This window comes from Galeopterus variegatus, unplaced genomic scaffold (genome assembly GCF_000696425.1).
Source record: "Galeopterus variegatus unplaced genomic scaffold, G_variegatus-3.0.2 Scaffold5410, whole genome shotgun sequence".
NCBI classification, from domain to species: Eukaryota; Metazoa; Chordata; class Mammalia; order Dermoptera; family Cynocephalidae; genus Galeopterus; species Galeopterus variegatus.
Genome location: NW_007731521.1, coordinates 129,242 through 149,454, shown reverse-complemented (window position 1 = coordinate 149,454; position 20,213 = coordinate 129,242). Strand labels below are relative to the sequence as shown.

At 53.7% G+C, this 20,213-nt stretch overlaps 3 protein-coding genes across 4 annotated transcripts in view; 2 read left to right on the top strand and 1 right to left on the bottom strand.

Annotated features, from left to right (window-relative positions):
- The window catches only part of MYRF (myelin regulatory factor), an 18,802-nt gene extending 7,546 nt beyond the window's left edge, over nt 1–11,256 (top strand). The window contains exons 9-23 of the mRNA XM_008589396.1: nt 239–350; nt 1,067–1,176; nt 1,908–2,068; nt 2,142–2,214; nt 2,497–2,585; nt 2,869–2,937; nt 3,376–3,456; nt 3,620–3,708; nt 3,830–4,027; nt 4,273–4,524; nt 6,185–6,287; nt 6,515–6,589; nt 6,970–7,075; nt 8,472–8,546; nt 8,724–11,256. Of these exons, the coding sequence (XP_008587618.1) occupies nt 239–350; nt 1,067–1,176; nt 1,908–2,068; nt 2,142–2,214; nt 2,497–2,585; nt 2,869–2,937; nt 3,376–3,456; nt 3,620–3,708; nt 3,830–4,027; nt 4,273–4,524; nt 6,185–6,287; nt 6,515–6,589; nt 6,970–7,075; nt 8,472–8,546; nt 8,724–8,804 (1,674 nt within the window). The 3' untranslated portion in view covers nt 8,805–11,256. The remainder of the gene's footprint in view (nt 1–238; nt 351–1,066; nt 1,177–1,907; nt 2,069–2,141; nt 2,215–2,496; nt 2,586–2,868; nt 2,938–3,375; nt 3,457–3,619; nt 3,709–3,829; nt 4,028–4,272; nt 4,525–6,184; nt 6,288–6,514; nt 6,590–6,969; nt 7,076–8,471; nt 8,547–8,723) is intronic.
- A 611-nt stretch (nt 11,257–11,867) lies between these two features.
- On the bottom strand, nt 11,868–14,896 carry TMEM258 (transmembrane protein 258). 2 transcript variants are annotated; one of them, XM_008589392.1, is made up of 4 exons: nt 14,816–14,896; nt 13,231–13,340; nt 12,533–12,669; nt 11,868–11,977 (listed from the first exon to the last, which is right to left on the bottom strand). In XM_008589392.1, the coding sequence occupies exons 1-3, from the start codon at nt 14,816–14,818 to the stop codon at nt 12,543–12,545; spliced, it is 240 nt and encodes a 79-aa protein (XP_008587614.1). In that variant the 5' UTR covers nt 14,819–14,896; the 3' UTR covers nt 11,868–11,977; nt 12,533–12,542. The 2 variants fall into 2 exon arrangements, with proteins under 2 accessions (XP_008587614.1, XP_008587615.1); XM_008589393.1 differs by lacking the exon at nt 14,816–14,896 and adding an exon at nt 14,593–14,764 and having other exon boundaries at nt 11,869–11,977.
- FEN1 (flap structure-specific endonuclease 1) lies at nt 14,896–19,162 on the top strand. Its single transcript, XM_008589394.1, has 2 exons — nt 14,896–15,279; nt 17,242–19,162. The coding sequence occupies exon 2, from the start codon at nt 17,263–17,265 to the stop codon at nt 18,403–18,405; it is 1,143 nt and encodes a 380-aa protein (XP_008587616.1). The 5' UTR covers nt 14,896–15,279; nt 17,242–17,262; the 3' UTR covers nt 18,406–19,162.
- The last annotated feature ends 1,051 nt before the right edge of the window (nt 19,163–20,213 follow it).

Sequence of the window (20,213 nt, the reverse complement as noted above, 5' to 3'; positions counted from 1 at the left end):
CGGGGGTGGGGGAGTCGCGGGGGGCGGGCTTGTTTTGTGGGCAGGGCTCCTGGAGAGGAGGTGGGCCAGGTGGAAGGGCGGGGCTGCCCGGGAAGGAGGAGGAGGAGGTAGACCCTGGATCTGGATCCCGCGACCTCGATAGCGGGGTCTCCCCTCAGCACTCCGGGCAGCCGCCCTCCTGGCCTCTGGACGGCCGCGGGAGGGCAGGGGTTCAGTCCCGGCCCTGGCTCCCCCGCAGGTGGACACCACAGAGCAGCTGAAGAGGATCTCGCGCATGCGGCTGGTGCACTACAGATACAAGCCCGAGTTCGCCGCCAGCGCGGGCATCGAGGCCGCCGCGCCAGAGACGGGTAGGTGCCAGCCCCGTGCGGACTGGGGTCAGGGAACCCGGGAACCTGGGGCCTCAGTGACCCCGCCCTCGCCCTCAGCTGGCCCTGTCCCTGTCCCCTGGAAATCCTACTAGCAGAACCCCCTCCCCTCAAGCCCGAGTTCGCCGCCAGCGCGGGCATCGAGGCCGCCGCGCCAGAGACGGGTAGGTGCCGGCCCCGTGCGGACTGGGGTCAGGGAACCCGGGAACCTCGGGCCTCAGTGACCCCGCCCTCGCCCTCAGCTGGCCCTGTCCCTGTCCCCTGGAAATCCTACTAGCAGAACCCCCTCCCCTTTACTCAGGGAACTCCACTCCGGGAAACGCGCCCTCCAAAAAGTCCAGCCCCTCAGCGCCTAGAAGAATCTCGTCTCCCCAGGTCCCCGAAACCTCACCCCTTGACACTGGAAGTCCGAGAATCCTGGCCCAGGGATCCTTCCTTTGGCCCCCTGGATGAATCCTACCTTCAACTTCCCAGATTCCTGCCCTCTTCTCCTGGGACTCTTAGAGGAACCCATCCCACCCCAGCCTGGGAACCCCACAGCCCTGGAACTGCGACCCTATAAACATTTGTCTGTGGGAGCTCCCTGCTCCAGGGCTCCTTGGAACCCAGATCTCTAGTCCTTCTCCAATCCCACCCCTTGTTGCACTGGAGAGCTGTGGACAGCCCCTCCTCATCCCCTTTGGCTTGTCCCTCCCCAGGTGTCATCGCCCAGGAGGTGAAGGAGATCCTACCTGAGGCTGTGAAGGACACAGGAGACGTGGTCTTTGCCAACGGAAAAACCATAGAGAACTTCCTGGTGGTGAACAAGGTCTGTGGATGGGGGACTGGAAGGAGCCCAGAGGCAGAGGGGTGGGCCAGCTGGGGCGCACTCATCTCCTCCATAGAGACTGAGAGCACTGCAGAGCAGGGGGCAGGGGCACCCTAGTCTCTGGTGCTGCCTCCAGACCCCCTGTCCCATCCCACAGGGAAGGGGATGAGCAGTCAAGGGTTGGGTGTGTGGGTGAGGATTTGGCCACTGAGGCTGTGTGATCAAGAGCAAGAGGAACCCCGCTGAGGGTCATTCCCTGTATTGTTATTGCGGCAGTTTTAATAGAACTGCCAAGCCACTCTCGTACGGTGAGCTCAAGGCTTAAACCTGTGTTTACTGTGAGGATGATGTTCGTAACTTACCTGGCATGAGCTGGGCACCTAGGAGGCATGTTGTATGTTTTCACCTCGGCTGAACAGTAAAGTGCTCAAGGCTGAGATACCATGGTTGTCAGAGGGGGCCGATCAGACAGCTGGAACCTTCAGGCCCAGGGAACCTCTGAAGGACAAAGAGTTGTGACAGGGAGTGGGAAGGGCCTTTCAGGCAGGTGGGATGCCCAGGCAAAGGGGATGCTGCTTGGAGGGAGGCACAGGGGGCTGTGGGAGCCGAGGCTGGACTGTAGGAGAGGCCAACACAGGTAGGGAGGCTTTGAGGTCCTCCACATGGCTCCCTGGTGGCCTGAGGCTCCTGAGGCTGACTGCGCCCGCCCTCTGGCCCCCTGCCCGCGGCAGGAGCGCATTTTCATGGAGAATGTGGGCGCGGTGAAGGAGCTGTGCAAGCTGACGGACAACCTGGAGACACGCATAGACGAGCTGGAGCGCTGGAGCCACAAACTGGCCAAGCTGCGGCGGCTCGACAGCCTCAAGTCCACTGGCAGCTCTGGAGCCTTCAGGTGGGGCCATGGGGTGAGGGAGGGCAAGACCCCCTTCCCAGAGGCACCCCTGACCCTGTCCCTCTTGCTGCAGCCATGCAGGGAGCCAGTTCAGCCGGGCAGGCAGCGTCCCCCACAAGAAGAGGCCCCCCAAGGTGGCTAGCAAGGTAAGGGATGGGAGACAGGTTGGACATGGGGCTTCCCCATCCCTCATGGCCTCCCTTTCCAGCTTGTACTTCTCCAGCCTCACTGACTCTGGGCACCCTCCCTCCCCTCCCTACCCTATAGCCCTCCCAGCCCCCGATTTCTCCTTCCTCTCCCTCTGCCCCCCTGGAGGAATGGGTGGGCCTTAGCACTCCCACCTCCAGCAGAGCCCGCAGTGGGTAAGGCCTCAGCGTGGGCTCCCTAAGTCTGGCCCTCTTCTGCTTCCCCTTTCCCTGTTGGCTCAGTCATCGTCTGTGGTCCCAGACCAGGCCTGTGTCAGCCAGCGCTTCCTGCAGGGAACCATCATCGCCCTGGTGGTGGTCATGGCCTTCAGGTGAGTTGTCCCCTACGCTCTGGGGGTGGCTTACTGGGGCAGTCGTGCTGCCCAGTAGGGTCAGCTGCCTGTGGGACCAGGCCTGGGGGAAGAGGAAGACGTGGCTTGGGAGATCAAGGTGGGCTGGCTAGTTCTGTCTCCTCCCCTAGGGGCTGGGGAGACCCATTTGCAGGCATCACCTGGGAGCCCAGCCCATGGGGCCAAGAACCACAGGCCCTGCCCTAGAGAGAGGGTGCTGGATGGTGGCTCCAGCTCTAACAGTGACCCTTTTCTGTGGCTCCAGCGTGGTGTCCATGTCCACACTGTATGTGCTGAGCCTGCGAACTGAGGAGGACCTGGTAGATACTGATGGGTACGTTGCTGGAGGCCTTGCTGCGGGCCAAGCTGCCAGGCCAAGTCGGGCTTTGGTGGGCAGCCCAGAGTCAGAGGAGCCATGGAGGCTGTTTTCTCTAAAGGGGTTCAACCTCAGGCTCTCAGCCTGCTGGGGGCTTGTGGGCATGAGTGCGAGGGTCTCCCTGGAGGGTGACCAGCCGGCTATTCCTGTCCCTGCTGATACCGATATTTGTCTCTAGCCTGCTCAGTGCTCCTCCAGGTAGCTGGGCCTCTGAGAGTCAGGGGGCCATCCGAGGGGCCCGGGTTGGAACAGGGGATAGGGGAATGAGGGCCAGATTAGGACCTTGGGTGTTGTCTGCCCATTGTCACCCCCGGCTCCTGGGGCCACCTCTGACTGTGTCTTCTCTTTCTCCTCCCCTGCGCCTGTCTCCCCCTTTGTCTCTCTGCTGCCTGTTAGCTCTTTTGCTGTGTCCACTTCCTGTCTCCTGGCCCTGCTCCGGCCCCAGCACCCTGGGGGGAGTGAGGCCCTGTGCCCATGGTACGTGTCTGACAAGTGCCCCTCCCTCCTCTGGCTACCCTTCTTCCTGCCTCCTTTCCACCTTCCCTCTCCACCTCCTCCTGCCCCTCTGCTTCTCCGGGACTCCCAGGCCTCCCCCCTCAGGCTCTCCCAGCCCCTCTGAGCTCAGCCCACCCTCCCCCAGCAGGTCCAGCCAGAGCTTTGGGACCACTCAGCTCCGACAGTCCCCTGTGACCACTGGGCTGCCAGGCATACAGCCCTCTTTGCTGCAGGGTGCGTGTGGGGCAGGTCTGGAGGGATGGGATGGGGGAGGTGGCTGTAGTCAGTGTGGGGTGGGGAGGAGGGGGTGGCGCTGCTGCTCCACTCCAGCTCATACAGCCTCCCGCTTCTTCAGTTACTAGTGGCCTGACGGGCTCAGCCCCAGGTCCAGCCATCCGCACCTTGGATCTGTGTTCCAGCCACTCCTGCCCTGTCGTCTGCTGCTCCTCACCCACGCCCCGCCCCACCACTGACCCTAGTCTTGGGCTCAGCTTTAACCCTGGCCGTGGTCTCAGCCCCAGCCCCAGCCCCAGCCCCACCACCAACCACTCAGGTACTACTGTTTCAGGGCTAGGGCTTGGGTTGTGGGGGAGGGAGGGTTAATGAATCCAGAGAAAGGCCCCAAAGACTCATTGGTGGGATGGTCTCCTAGAGCCCAGAATGAGGCTCTGGAGAGACTGGCGAGTCCCCCTGAGGGGACCAAGAGGCAGATGGGGTTCACTCAGAGTCCAGTGGGGTCCTAGAGACAGGAGGCAGCAAGGTCCCTTTTTCTTAGCTTGTCCCTGGTTCTATCCCCAGGCTCCAGCCAGATGGCTCTGCTGCCAGTCACCAACATCAGAGCCAAGTCCTGGGGCCTCTCAGCCAATGGTATTGGCCACTCCAAGCATCCCAAGAGCCTGGATCCTGTGGCTAGCCCTTCAGTCCCCTTCCCTGGGGGGCAGGGCAAAGCCAAGAACAGCCCAAACCTTGGTTTCCATGGCCGGGCCCGCCGAGGGGCCCCCCAGCCCAGCCCGGGTCCTGCCCAGCCCACTCAGGCCCAGGGCCAGCCAGGTACCTGCCCCACCCCTGACACCTTCCAGCTCAGACTGGCAAGGCTCACTGGCCAGGGCCCATTCCAGCCTAGTCACATTGCTGCCTGGGTGCAAAATTATCAGCCAATAGACATTGGCTGGGCATGTACTAAGTATCAGGAATCAGGACGTATATAGATTCTCAGTTAACCCTCACAACAGTCCTGCAAGAAAGGAATTCTTCTCCCCATTCAGAGGAGGAAATGGAGACTTAGGTGAAGTGACTTGCCTAGGGTTGAACAGCCCATCAGCAGCAGAGCTGGAATTCAATCCCAGGTCTACCTGATTCCAGAGCCTGACTCCTTTGTCACCAAGCCAGGGCGAGGAAGGGGCTGTACAACGTCCCCAAACTTTTACCTAAACCTCAAACCTTTGGCTGTAAGAAAGCTAGAGAACCTTTTATTCAGAGGTTTTCAAACTGAGTTCCTGCAAGATGCCTTGGGGGCTGCCTTGGGGTTTGGAGGGGTGGCTGGGAGCCTTCCTTGCTTCAACCATGCAGCTTTGCTCAGAGATTTGAGCCTCCTCATCAACTTTCATTTGATGGGTTTTGTGGCTTAAAGAAAAAAAAAAGTTCGGAAACTGTGGCTTGCGGAGATTGAAATGCAAAGTGATGGAGAAACCCCAGGGGGTAGATGCTCACCAGGCAGCCGTTTCCTGGGCTGCTGCTCTGTGGCTGGCTCGGTACAGGATACTGGGGGTGATAAGGACAGACATGCCCCTGGCCCCACATAGCTCACAGGGGTTGTGATGAGGCTCTGAGGCACGTGCAGGCAGCTTTGGGACTGGGGAGGGCACTTAATCTGGACTAAGGTGGGGAGGTGGTCTGGGAAGGCTTCCCTGTGACATTGGAGCTGAGTCTTTGAAGATCAGGAGTTTGCCCAGAAGGGATGTGGAGGGGTACCTTCCATCCTGTATCTGATACCTGTCTCTGGCTGCACAGGGCATTCTGAGTCCTGCTGGGTCCTTGGGTCCCTGGGTTGTGTCTCATAGAGCAGAAAATGTGCCAGGCCCAACAAATGTTCAGTGGCTAGTGGCCCAACTTCTCTTTCCCTGGGTGGAATGGTCAGGCCACAACTAGGCTGTAGGTGAACTAAGATGAGCAAGAAAGCCTTGTCACCGCCCCAACCATGTCACACTTTAGTCCCACCCCCTTCCTAGCCAGCCAGTCTGATGGGTTGGTTGAGTGAGGGCTACCATCTACCAGTGGTATGATGGTGGATGTTTAACAATTGGCTTTCTAGGGGAAAAGCTTGTGTGATTTGTGTGTGTGAATACTCCCACCATGGCTGATTTCAAGCTACCCACCTAATGTCACTGAACCCAGAGCTGGGAAGATGCATGCCATCAGGAACAGAGAAGCCTGTGAGTGGGCTCCTGTACAGCACTGGCAAGGGATTTGGAAGACCCAAATGGCTTCTGGGTTTTCCAGTTCTCTCGAGGAGGCAGAACTCAAGCTCATGGGAATTGGCTAGATCTAGGGCTACTGGGCAAGTGTGACCTTGACCATTGTGGGGATCTGGAAAGAAGACCGGAAACTTGTTCATACTAAGGTGTGAGTGACTGATCCAAGTCTGGCAAGGAAATACTAGACTACTTCTCATTTGTGTTCTGCCTTATCACCTTCTTCTCTGCCCCAACAGCCTCTCTCCTTGCAGACCCAGTGCCCTCCCTGACCTCCATCCAGGTGCTGGAGAATTCGATGCCCATCACCTCCCAGTTCTGTGCTTCAGGGGATGCCTGCAGGTGGGCTTGGCTACCTCCCTTCACCCCAAGGAGGTCTCCTCAGGTGAAACGAGTCCAAGTAGAACAGATGCCCAGATCTTGCTCCCTCAGAGAGGCACCTACCCCATAGGCAGGGCAGCCCTTTTCAGGCCTCTGAAGGGCTCCAGTGCAGACTAGGGGCTGAGGCATCGATAGGGGAGGCTTGGGCAGGGTGGTCTCGGGCTAAGGCGCCAGCTTTGTCCCTTCAGGCCTGGAAATTTCACCTACCACATCCCCGTCAGCAGCAGCACCCCCCTGCACCTCAGCCTGACCCTGCAGATGAAGTGAGTGTTGCTGGGGAGTGGGGGGGTGGGAGGAGAGCCATGGAGAAGCCCTTGCAGAGTCTGAGATGGCCAAAACTGAGGATGGCCTGGGGTCCGCTATGATTCCTATGTGGTGGACCCAGACAACCTGGGAAAAGGGGGCTGAGGAGAGGTGCTGGCTTTACTGCCTGCTTCATGGTTAACTGGCTACGTGACCTTGCCTCCCAGGGGCTTTGAGGACCATATGGAATGGTGGAAAGATCTGTACCATAGTAGGACCTTGGTTACTATGTTATGCATTGTTTCCAGGCTGTGTGTGGGTTCAGTGGCTTGTTTCAGGGGTGGGGTTGGGGTGGGGGGCTCTGGGACCCCATTTCCCTGCTAACTGAGCCTCTCCCCAGCTCCTCCTCCCCCGTGTCCGTGGTGCTGTGCAGCCTGATGTCAAAGGAGGAGCCATGTGAGGAAGGGGGCTTGGAACAGAGTCCCCATACCCACCAGGACACCCAGGTAGGGGAAGGAAGCTGGGAAGCTATGGGCCAGCCAGGCCTGAGCTTCCTCTCCCTGGCACAACTGGGCCCCCAAATGGGTGAGGAGACAGAGGCGGGCATCAGAGTGAAGGTGTCTCCACAGGGACACTTCAGGGCCTGGGCCTCTGCGCTACAGGGAAGGGGACACACATGCACATGTTCATTCCACTCACTGCTGAGCACCTCCTGTCCTGGCCATGACAGAGCCCTAGGGAAGGCAGCAGTTCCACAAGGACTCACCTGGATGAGTGCAATGATGGAGATGGGAGAGCATCCTGGGAGCCTGGGGCAGGGAGGGCTGGGGGCCACAGGGGAGGCACGGGGCATAGGAGGAGTCCGCAGAGGCAGGAAGGAGCCTGGACCTCAGGCTCAGGTCAGGAAAGTGGCACAGTTAGATCTGCGACATTAGAAGATCCCTCAGGCTCCGTGAGGAGGCTACCTCCTGGTCCAGGAACCAGATGGCTGGGCCCTGTCACTGTCTACCTCCTCGTGGCCATGTAGCTGGAAGTTAGAACTCTCTGGGGCTGATGGACCACCACTTCTGAAAGGCCATGGGAGGAGACTCTCAGGAGAAGTTAAGGGAAGTAGTAATATTTCTTGTCACATATTTGTGTGTTTATTCAACACATACTTACAGAGGCCTCCTCTGCCCCAGGCCCTATGCCGGGCACAGGTGTAGGAGAGACAGAGTAGAGTAGGGGAGACGGAGTAGACACAGGCTTTAACTTCCCTGAATGCACTCTCTAGTGAGGGAGAAGAGTACTGTGAGCAGAGGGGGGTGTGGGTGAGTGCCCCAAGAATGGCCCAGGCCCCGTAGTTCCGCAAAGGAGAGAGCATCCAAAAGTAGAGGGACAGCCTGGCTAGACACTCATTAGACGTGCCCAGGCCTGGACCCACACGACACAGAGGCAGAACTGCGTGGGGCCGGGCCTCACGCTACCCTGCAAGGGAGAGCCACACAGATCTGGGTTTGGATCCCAGCTCTGCCACACTGATTTTTAGGCAAGTGACTCAGTTTCCTCATCTGTAAGATGGGGATAGTAGCAGCACCACTTTGCTGGATTGTAGTGAGGATGGGTTTAGTGAAATGTGTCCAGAGCATAGTGGGTGAGAGGAAACACAGCAAGACTGGAGAGGGAGATGGGTCAGGTGAAGGCAGCTGTGGACTTGTAGGTTCCTGGTACAGTCTGCATAGTGGGTGGCTGCCGTTGCTTCCCAAAGCAGAACGTGCCCCCTCCTATCTCTTTGAAGCTCTCTGCTTTTCCCCTTCATAAAACGTGCTGCAGACGTCGGGGCTGCCAAGGCCATGGTGAAAACGACATTGGTTGGGATAGGCGCAGGGGGCTGTCCTGATCATCTCTCCCTTCTCCCTCCAGGGCACCTCTCACCAGTGGCCAGTAACCATCCTGTCCTTCCGTGAATTCACCTACCACTTCCGGGTGGCACTGCTGGTGAGCATGGAAGGTCCTGGCACCTAGATCTGTAGTGTGGGGCTTGGGGGAGTGAGGGGAGTTTGCAGAGCATGTGGTATGATTTGGGGCACAGTATATAGCAATGGCAGCAGGGGGAGTGCCACCTACCCTGCACCCCAGGGACACCTCACCCATTCCCACTGCCCTTCTACCCAGGGTCAGGCCAACTGCAGCTTGGAGGCCCTCGTCCAGCCAGCCACAGACTACTACTTCCATTTCTACCGCCTGTGTGACTGAGCTGCCCCCCTGAGGTGGCACCACACCAGGGACAGGGGTCCCCAGATGCCCCTTCCACACTGGACGCAATGGTGTTACACTGGAGCCTGCTGCTGGCCAGCTCTCTGCCGTTCGCTGGTCCTTCCTGAGACTGGTGAAACTGGAAGTCCTCACACTGGAGTTGCTGTTCCTGCTGGTCACCCCTCACACAGCACAGAGGGAGCCAGAGAGACAGAGACTTCCTGCCTGCCACCTCGTTGGGGCCAGAAAAGGACCAATTCATATCTGTCCAGATAAGGTGGTTGGAGTGCTGGCTTCAGGTGCCCTGGAGGCAAGGGGAAGCCTGGGACCCTGATTTGTCCAGGGCCCACTCTCCCTGCCTCCCCTTCTGAGACGGAGCCGCCCCTCTCGGATAGAGGACTGCCTTTGAGATCAGCCTTAAGAGACTCGGCTGGACCCGCATGAGTCAATGGAGGGCAGATAGCTCTCACCTTTGAAGCTGCTCCCTGGAGGATGGCTTGGTAGTTGGAATTCTGGGGTATGACTGTTACTCTGGACTTGGATTTCTAAGCTTTAAGTGTGGCCCAGGAGGTTTCTTCTCCCTGGGAGAGTTTGGCTCCCAAGAACTCCTGGGGCAGCCAAGGCCAGCCCTGGATGGTTGGAAAGACTGACTTTGTGCCTAAAGTCCACTTAGTGCCTAATGAAGCCACCCTCAGCCTTTCACAGGCCTGAGCCAGTGATGGCCAGGGGGCCAGGTAAGCCTTGGACCCTTGAACCTAGAATATCCCAGGAAGGGAAGTTCCCTACAAGCCCCCAGATGGTGTTGAGGCCACACAGCCTGTGGTCCTGGGAGCTTCCAGAGCTCACAGTGGTGTTGGTGACCCCATCATTCTCTCTGAGCAGAGGTACAGGAATCCTTGCAAGCAGCAGGCTGGTCTTGGCTGGTGGGTGGATGCAAATAGCTTTTGCTGTTATTAATGAAGTAATTACTAAATGCACTTAAACCAGGGCCGGAAGGAGTGGCAGAGTGCAGCTAGAAAGCCCAGAGTGGGCCAGGGCCCTGGAGTGACACTTGCAAAGTCCTGGCTCTGATCCCTCCCAGGGAATCTCAGAGATACCCATCCCACTCCTGACCACCAAGACTCTGGCCTCTCCCTCCACTCCTGTCTGCTGGTGGTCTTGTCTCCCCAGATCAAAGTCTTCCTCCCTGGGCTGAGACAAGTTGCAGGGACCCATGCTCATCAGGCCCAATCTCTGTCTACCCCTCCATGAGTGGAGTGGTGTGCTTGGGTTAGGGAAGACGTTTTGTCTCAAGTGCCAACTTCAGTGTTTCTTAATGGTGCCTGGAACATCCACATCTAGGCTCGTGGAAGGAGTGTGCTAACCATTTAGCCATGTCTGCCATGGGTTCAGACACGGGAAGGGGAATTGCCATCCTTGCCGTGTGGTATTCTGCCACCTCTTCGGGAACCAGGCCTTGCCCCTATCCTACCTCTCATTCTCAGCTTTGAGTGGGAGGCCTTTCTGTGGGGGAGCTGCAGGCCCCCTTCTGCCGTCGATCTCGAAGCACTTATTCTCAGGATAGGGAAACACAAGGGCGTTCGGGGATAGCAGGGACACCTCACCTTCCAGCCCCTGCCCAATTTGGCTCTACTCCCTCATTCTGACAGGAATTGCATGACTCCCCATACCATGCAGGGGGGCTGAGCCTTACTTAGGACTACTCTGTTCTCCCTCCCACTGGGGAACACTCCCTATAATGCCTTAAAACTGCCAAGTCCCACCCCTTGTAATGGGGTTCTGGGGCTTCCTCAGTGGGAATGTGTATTCTTGGACTGCAGCCCCTCAGTCCTTAACCAGAAAGTGACCCTTCACTGCCCCCTGGAGCCCATTCTGGATATAGCACAGCCCCAACCCTGTTAGCAGCTGGCTCTGTTTCCATGCTTGGGGAAGGGGGTCCTCAGTGCAGGAGGTGGGGCCAAGCTGGGGCTCCAAGCTGCTTGAGGGGGTCAACCTTGGACCAAAGTTGCTTTAAGCCCAAGGTAAAAGGGCTTCAGGGAAGGCAAGTGGGCCACCTGCTGGGGGCTGCCAGCTACCTGGCTGGCACTGGTATGTGGGTGTCCAGCAGGCCATCCCTTCCTTCCTCTTTCCCCTTTGGCGTTCATTCCTGTAGCCTCCGGGCTCCTCTTCCCCTAGCTTCAAGCTGTACATAGAGCCCCCAGTGCAAATCCCCCTGCCCACACAATACTCCTTAGGAGCCTGCATGTGCATAGAGCGCCCCCTCCCTCCAAGTTAACTCCCATTCCTCTCTCTGAGCTTTGATTCATATTTATCGTGTACCAACTCTGACTCTGAGGTGGGCAGAGAGGGGAGCAGCCCTGGGCCTGCTTGCTTCCTGTCCCCCGAAGTGATCTTTTCTTCTGAAGTAAATATACGTATATAAATAAATGTATAAATACTGCTTTGTATTGGAGCTTGCCTCCCTGTCTCTTTTTGGGATTGTTCTGTTGGGTGAGGGAGTTGCCTGTGGGGCCAGTTAGAACTGAGATGTCTGGAATCTCCAGGGCTCCCAAGCCATATGGCTAGATAATGCTCCGTACCCTTCTTAACTTCACATTAGGGCTGGAAAATACTGGGAATGGACCCAATGGCTCCCCACCCCCCTCCCCCACTTGGCCACACCTCCCCTTGCCCACACACCTGCTGCTGCCCACCTGAGTTAAAAGTAGCCTCCTAGGGGAAGGCCTTCCTAGGGGATAAGCTGAGCCTGACACAGGTAACCCTAGCCTAGAGAAGGGTGGCTACATTTAGAGGGGCAGCATTGATTGCTGTGGGTTCCTAGAGAATTTTGTTCTAGAAACATAAGAGGGTAGGCTTGGACCCTTCCTATCCACAGGTGAGCCTTAAATTCAAATGACAAGATACCCCTGCCAAAGTGTCCTCACCTCCCATAGGTAGAAAGCAGGTTTCCCAGCAACAGGAACCATGTGAAATGCAGATGAGAAATCGGAAACAGTGGGACTGGGGAAGTCACATAGATCCCAGCACAAGCACCCCCTACCCCTGCAGAATGGGCACCGGACAGGGCAGTCACACACTTGCCTTTATTGTGAGCAGCAGGTGGGACACTTCCAGCAAGAGTAAAAAAATTAATTTACAAAAGCAGGGATTCAGTGACACTGTCTGGTTGGTACCTGCAAGAAGAGAGGAGGATCAAAATGAGACAAGTGACCCTTCTTTCCACCTCTTTCTCTCCCTGAACTCCTGTACTCCTAGGGCAAAGGCTAACGGGCACTCCTTTGATTATGAGCCCCCAGAGCTGGTTCGTAGTGACCTGTTTATTTGATGGATTATCTGCAGCAAATTTTACATCCCAGATCCTGCCCCCTTCCAGCTAGTCCGCTTCCTGGCAGCCTCTCCAAGTCATTGGTATAGGACTTGTACGAACGCAAATGTATGACCACGGGAAGCCTGCACCCACATCCCTATGTAGCACACCCAAAGCCAGCGTAAGGCCTTGAGCAGCATGGAGAACTCGGAACTGACAAAGTTGGTCACACTTGGCTCATCCCCATGAAGGGCAGGGAACAAGGCACATGTCAGTGTCCCTATCCATTCCATGAGTTTGTCTCTGTTAACCAAGGGGTCATGCAAGTAAGAACCTGAGGACCCCAATGATGTGGGTATGGGGAAGTTTTTCCAGGCTTTGCCTTGGAGGCTCACACGTCTTACCCTGTTACAGCTCTTACCCTTGGGAGCTCACACATAGATGCCAACCCAGAGCAGCAAGAAGAGGACTCCAAAGCCCATGAAGAGTGAGGCCACCAAGGAGATGAGGAGCTCTTTGTAGATATCCCGAGTGTACTTGGTGGAGGTGACCTCATAACTGGGCAGGGCTGTTAAGGAGAAGCAAAGGGATGGACTGCGGGGTGTAGGGAGCCTCGCCAGTATCGCTCTGGGGAGAAAAGTATGGGCTAAGTGCTTTCCGGGAGGCTTGTCTGCCTCAGTGCAACCAGGCAGAGGCCCAAGAGATAACTTGGACTTCGGTGCTCCACACTACCCCTCCGCCACCCGTGAGAAAATGAGACCTAGAGGGATTAGGTCACTTGCCCCAAGTCATATAGCTAATGAGTGGTGGAGCTGGGACTAGCCCTCAGACCTCCTGAATGCACCCTTCCTTATACCACCTTTCCAACTTCAGCTCCCCTAGTCCCAGCCTCCACTCTAGCCAGTCCCTCTGCTCACTGCCCTGGAAATCTGAAGCTTACCCAAACTTGGAAAATAAAGCCGCAACCTGACCTTGGACATCACCAGCCTTCCCCTCCTTACCTTTTCCAATCTTCAACCAAATGTAAAAAACTAGCAGGGTGCATGTACCCAGTGAGGTTTCTCCTTCAGCTTCCCATGTCACTAACTCTGGCTCACTGGCTGCTCAGCGAAAGGATACACGAAGAACCAGGCAGTGAAGAACATACCAATGGCCAAAAGCACTACGGTCAGATGGGGGAAGACAGCTGGGTTCACTGGGCTGGTGTATCTGCTCATGGCCTCGAGCTCCTAAGGAAGGGCATGAGATCATAGCCATCAAAGAATCCCATAATTTCAGCCTGGGGAGACTGTAGGGTTATTGAGGAATCTTGTGCTGCTGTGACTGCTAGAAGCCTGTTCAGCCTGCGAAATGTGTAAACTTTCAGAACCAGTACCAAGTGATTCAGCATGGGAATGACAATTACAATTATATCTTAAAACTGAGGTGGCACTTTCCAATATGAGACAGGAGACTGAGACATAGAAGGTGATTAGCTGCAGATCAATGGTCCTTAGCATTTTCTGAGGCCAGTGACCACTGTGAAAATGTGATGGAAGGAATGAACTCTCGGCATTGGAAAAACCACATACAAGAAGTTTGTCTACAATTTTCGGAGCTTTGTGGACCCACGTCTATAGACATCAAGAATCCCCACTGTAAGTCACAGAGCCTGGACTGGTATGCAGACCTGAACTCCTAATTCAGTATTATTCTCACTTCACTATTATGGAATCTCAGGATTTACCTGCAAAAGACATCAGTTAAAATTCTGGCTCTACTGGATAATCTGAGTCTCAGTAAAGTGGTTATGATATCTATTTCACAGGGTTGATGTAAGATATAAGAAAGATTATGAATGCTGAAGCACCCAGTTTAGTGCAGTTGCTCAATAGGTGTTTGTTTCCTTCCTAGGGTTAAAAGGCGCATTATGAGATAATGCCTGTGAAAGAGGGCAGTAAATGTAAAGTTCTGTACAAATGTTAACTTCCTTTGTCACCCACCAGCCAACGCTTCTAAAATCCAGAACATAACAACTCCAGAGAAGTAAACTGACCCCATTGTTCTAAGAGACATTGGAATTCAATTCAGTGAACAATTATGTTCCCTCTTCTCCCCCCACCAAAATGATAAAGACAATCGCTGCCATTTATTGAACCTCCAATTGCAGGCCCTGTGTTTAGCACTGGGAAGACAAAGATGAATAGAGATCATCCCAGAACTAGATGCACGTCAGATGGCGGTCACTAGGAGGCGTGGCAGATAACAAAGAAGTCCACGAAACGTGGCGAGATGTCTATACAGAGGTTATGATCGCTCCCAGGAGAGCGGCCAAGTGTCTGAGAAAGTTGCAAGTGCTTCACCAAGAAATGACATTTGCCCAGGGCCCTGTAAGATGGGTACGAGCTCGGCAGGGGAAGACCTTTCCGGATAGAGATAACAGACCACAGGCAAGAGAGATGCAAGCTCGAAGGTATTGAAAATGCACCCCACGCCCCTCACCCTTATAGATCGCGAGCTCAAGCCCGGTGCGATCAAAACCTCAGCCTAAAGAAGTCCGTGGCGAGGGGCTTCCCTTCCCCGCCCCTCAGCCCAAGCCGGAGGTTCCAGGAGCGTCCTGCCCTCTGGATGTCGGGCATCTGAGGCCTCCGCGAGAGATAGGCGGTGCGGGTCCTTCCCCGAGCCGGCCTCACAGCCCGTCCGGAATTCCCCTCAACCCCCTCACCATTTCGTCCCGCACAGGGTAAGCCGCCGAGCCGCCACCGGAAGAACACGTCCGCCGGAGCTGGCGCCTAGTCAGCCGGAAAAGGAAGTGGCCCGCGCAAGTGGCATTGTGGGACTTGGAGTCCTGTGATTTCAGTTTGTAGCGCGAGCTGGCGCCTTCGGAGGCTTGTGGATGGAACGCGGACAAGCAGCGGAGAAGGCAAGGTCAGGGTCGCTGAGAGAGTCCCTTCTTCTTGGCAAGACTGTTTGCCTTGAGTAGCAGCTGTCTGAGGGGCCCAGGGCCTGCACTACATTCCCCAGGAGGCTGTGCGCGGCGGCTGGTCACGTGACGGGAGCGCGGGCTTTGGAAGGCGGCAGAGCGAGAGGAGACCCGCGGTTGAGCTGAGCAGGAACCGGGGATTAGGACTCTCCTTGGCAGCCCAGATCCAAACGCTAGCTGCCGAGGCCTCGTGCCCCAAAGGCCAGGTGAGACCCCATGGGAAGCGCCTCTGAGAGCGACGGGTCTGCTTTGGGGAGCCGGGGTCTGGCGCACGCGGGATTCGCGTCCTGTGGTCCCGCCACTTTCTCGCTGTGAGACTTGGGCCGGTCACGTACCCTCCGAGCCTCTCTTTCTTCACTTGTAGAGAGAGGATAAGGAGACTTTCACTTCATGCGGTCGTGGGGTATGTTTTACTAAGACCTCGGACGAGAAGCATTTGCGAAACTTGTTTAGGCCTCTTTCCTGCCGGTCTCGGTGGGATGCGGCGAGAATATAAACGGCTCAGAAGGCTGGTCCTCTCGGCACGCGTCCTAGCCAAGCAGCCAGCCGGAGGCCTGCCCCGCAGCGCCTGCTGTGACGTCGGGAGTTTTACCTCTGTTGTCTCGGTTAACCTGGCAGTCATCCTGCAAGACGGGCGTGGTTATCATCCTCCTTTTAGAGACGAGAAAACCAAACTTCAGTGACTTAGCAATGTCACACAGATGGTAAATGCCGGCGCCTAGATTCGAGGCCAGAGCTTTTGCCACTGCCATTCCCAGGGGAACTAAAATGAGACAGATCTTGCCGGAGGAGTGAGAGGATGGAGGGAGGTGGGCACAGCTGAGCAAAAGGGAGAAGAGAGGCAGGCCTCATCCCCGCCTTTCTGTTGGGTTCCCAGACTGTAAAGATAGGATGGGAACCAGGGCATGAAAGATCTCGATGCCATGTTGAGGTGTTTGGACTTAATTAGGAGGACTTTGAGTCATTTATGCTTTAGAAATAACCCTGTGAAGGAAGAGTGGAAACAACCAGAAGCCTTAGTAAAATATTTCTTTAGAGTGTTGGACGCATACAACCCGTGAGTACAAGATGACTTTAAGTTGCACCCCCCCAAAAAAGTCCTTTCTAATAGTTATATGTTTAACACATATTAAAATATAACTGACATAACAGATATTATTACTTAAGAAGAGTTTTCTTTTTTTCAGTTTATTTTATTTTATTTTTAATTGTGTGTATTTAAAGAAAACATTAAGTGAATATTTAGATTTTAGTTAAAAGTGGCAAAAATTGTGAGGTGGTTTGGGAAACAATGTCCTAGGAAAGATTTGATAAGGGTCCTGAACCACAGAAGTGCAGTGTGGGCTGAGTGACAATAGCATTCCAGCCCCTAAACAGGATCTGAGGTGGGGCAGGAGGCATGAAGTTCACATTTCAGACTTAGTGGTAGAGACAAAATACAAAGGGAAAGACTTGAAACTTCTAGTGAGATCATAATAAAAGTAGAAACTCTTATATGCTGAGGCAATGCTGAAGGGAAATCAGAACAGCATGTGAGAAAGTCACATTACCCCCATTCAGAAATGTTATATTTGCCAGTCCTCCTTCAGGGTTGCTTTTTCAGTCAGGGTTCTCCAGAGACACACAAAAATTGGATGTATACATATTTATATGTACACATACATCTCCTATATACTGTATTTATTTATAAATATCTGCTATAGTTTAACTGATATTTGCCTGTCCTTAGGGCTCAGTTCTGCCATTATGATTCCTGGACTCGTCAAGCTGGGCCAAGCATTCTCCTCTAGCCTTCCATGGTCCTTGATGCAGACATATGTTGTAATCTTTTGTATGATAGATAATGCCAATGCCTTATCCACCAAACTTTTTAAGTTCCTCAAAACATCAAAAGATCTTATTCCCCCAAGCACCCAGTTTAGTTCCTGATACTTAGTAAGCCTTAGTATTGATTGAGTGACCTCTCCTGCTAGACTGTAAGTTTCTTGAGAACAGGCCTCTTGTCTTGTCCATCTTCTCTTCTTCTGTAGCACTTTGTGAGTGTCCTTTTTTTCCTGCTAAATTTGATTAGCTGAAGGTATGAAGTTGGTGAGATAGTGCCAGTTATAACCCTTGATCCTTTTGCATCCTTAAAGTTCTTCTTTCTCTTACTTGCCTTTCTTTTTTAGCCAACCCTCCTCTGTATTGCCATGGGAATTCAAGGCCTGGCCAAACTAATTGCTGATGTGGCCCCCAGTGCCATCCGGGAGAATGACATCAAGAGCTACTTTGGCCGCAAGGTGGCTGTTGATGCCTCCATGAGCATTTATCAGTTCCTGATTGCTGTTCGTCAGGGTGGGGATGTGCTGCAAAACGAGGAGGGTGAGACCACCAGCCACCTGATGGGCATGTTCTATCGCACCATCCGCATGATGGAGAATGGCATCAAGCCCGTGTATGTCTTTGATGGCAAGCCACCACAGCTCAAGTCAGGCGAGCTGGCCAAACGCAGTGAGAGGCGGGCTGAGGCGGAGAAGCAGCTGCAGCAGGCTCAGGCTGCTGGGGCCGAGGAGGAGGTGGAAAAATTCACGAAGCGGCTGGTGAAGGTCACTAAGCAGCACAATGATGAGTGCAAACATCTGCTGAGTCTCATGGGCATCCCGTACCTCGACGCACCCAGTGAGGCAGAGGCCAGCTGTGCTGCCCTGGTGAAGGCTGGCAAGGTCTATGCTGCAGCCACCGAGGACATGGACTGCCTAACCTTCGGCAGCCCTGTGCTAATGCGACACCTGACTGCCAGTGAAGCCAAGAAGCTGCCCATCCAGGAATTCCACCTGAGCCGGATTCTGCAGGAGCTGGGCCTGAACCAGGCACAGTTTGTGGATCTGTGCATCCTGCTGGGCAGTGACTACTGTGAGAGTATCCGGGGCATTGGGCCCAAGCGGGCTGTGGATCTCATCCAGAAGCACAAAAGCATTGAGGAGATTGTGCGGCGGCTCGACCCCAGCAAGTACCCCGTGCCGGAAAATTGGCTCCACAAGGAGGCCCAGCACCTCTTCCTGGAGCCCGAAGTGCTTGACCCTGATTCTGTGGAGCTGAAGTGGAATGAGCCAAATGAAGAAGAACTGGTCAAGTTCATGTGTGGTGAAAAGCAGTTCTCCGAGGAGCGAATCCGCAGTGGAGTCAAGCGGCTGAGTAAGAGCCGCCAAGGCAGCACACAGGGCCGCCTGGATGATTTCTTCAAGGTGACTGGCTCTCTCTCTTCAGCTAAGCGCAAGGAACCAGAACCCAAGGGCTCCTCTAAGAAGAAGGCAAAGACTGGGTCAGCAGGGAAGTTCAAAAGGAGAAAATAAATGTGTTTCTCCCCAGTATCCCTCTTTGGCCCAAGAATATCTGCCTTGTTGCACCCGTGAGAGCTAGAGCTAGAGAAACCTCCATGGCAGTAGGGAGGGCATTCTGTTGCCTTTCTAGCACCAGCCTTCTCAGTAGTGTTTTTTTTTTTTTTTTTTTTTTTTTTGATCTTATGGCAGAAAGGCCACAGAGATACTTTGTTTTCTTCTTTTTTTAGCTCAGGAAAGTATGCCAGGCTCAAACCACTTCTCAGGCAGTTTAATGGACACTGAATCCATTGTTACATGAAAGTGATAGCAACTAGTTTTAGAGATGGGAGAGGGAGATAAATGATGGAGACAAAAAACTGTATGGAAATGATTTCCTGGCTGGCTGACTGGTGGCCAGTGTGAGGTGATGGTGGAACCAGACTTGCTTCTCTCTAGTTCAGCCTTGACACACCCTGAAAGATAGCCATCAGGAAGACCTAGTCTTAGCGATGGGAACACTACTGAAGAGATACAAACACAGAGCAGGAGTCCCTGGAGTTGACAGCATGGGTTTAATTACCGGGTCTGTCTTGGGGTGGGCAAAAACTTGAACTTGCTATGTAATTTGAGTCTTTACAGTGGTTCTTCAGAGTGAGATGGCGACGTTCTTCTTGCCTTTCTGAGGCAATCAACTGAGTTGAAGCTTTGGGATAAGACAGTGGTTTTCATGTTCTGTTTTTGTAGTAAAGATATAAAGATCAAAAAGTCAATAAAATTACAAAAGTAACCAGAATGTCATGTTCTTTGCGAACATTTGAAAATATCCCCAGCGCTCCAGGCAGAAGACAATGTTCTTTTCACTGTAAGAAAACATGCAGGAATTGTATGCTATTAATGGTGGTTTGAGAGTGGCCACAAGATGGCACCATGCCCCATAGAATGGCCATAGCAACTATGATGGTACTTCAGCCATTTGGAGAAGGATGTCTACTTTATTTTATTTTGCTGGGAGAGGAGGTTTAATAAATTGAATAGATTTCTAGTCTTCTACTTACTTTGTGTGAGATAAAGAGCTCCTTTGAAAAAGCTTTAGTTTAGATCAACAATCTCATAATATCCAAGCATATACTTTGCCAGTTTGTAAATTGTGAAAGCTGCCATTCAGACACCACTTTCTTAATTCCTCTTATGACATCAGATTCAGGTTGCTGTTTCCTATAGAGATGGAATGTTTTTAAACTTTGAAAGTTTTATAATCCTGATAAAGCTTGGTAGGGAGCTGACTCATTTGGAGTTTCTGACTTTTTAGCCTTCTTATCACTGCCATTTAAAATTAACAAGGACATTTAGGTAACTCTGGAATTTAAGTTGACAATGTCTGGACATATTAAACAGGACCAGTGGTTTTCAAATCTTTTAATGGGACAACCTATTTTTCAAGTGAAATCTTATATATAATCTCAGGATATAAGAGCTCTTTTAGTTGAAGTAGGAATGGGATATAGTCTTTCCAGCAGTGGCCTCGTAACTAGGGGATTCTGAAAACCACTAGTGCAGACAAAAAGTTGACCCAAAGGTATGGGAACTTAGTTTTGTTCACTGCTCTATTCCAGCAGTTGATGACAAGTGAAACTGATTTTCCCAGATTGAACCAAGCCACACAACTTACGTGAGCTCCATTTTATTATTTTTATTATTTTTTATTGAATCATAATTGATTATATATATAATGTGAGCTCCATTTTCTGATTCAGGTCAGTGCAGTACCCTGTGGTAGTCAAGCATGTAGAGTGGTTTTTCTCGTTTTTTGAAGGTTGAGTTGGTCTTTATAGAAGTTTATT

Excerpts from the sequence above, each read along its gene's own strand:
- TMEM258 (XM_008589392.1), bottom strand. Across the intron at positions 12,670-13,230 it reads TTCACTGCCTGGTTCTTCGT|TTATGAGGTCACCTCCACCA; the intron begins GTATCCTTTCGC and ends AGCCCTGCCCAG.
- FEN1 (XM_008589394.1), top strand. The coding sequence starts at position 17,263 with ATGGGAATTCAAGGCCTGGCCAAACTAATTGCTGATGTGGCCCCCAGT.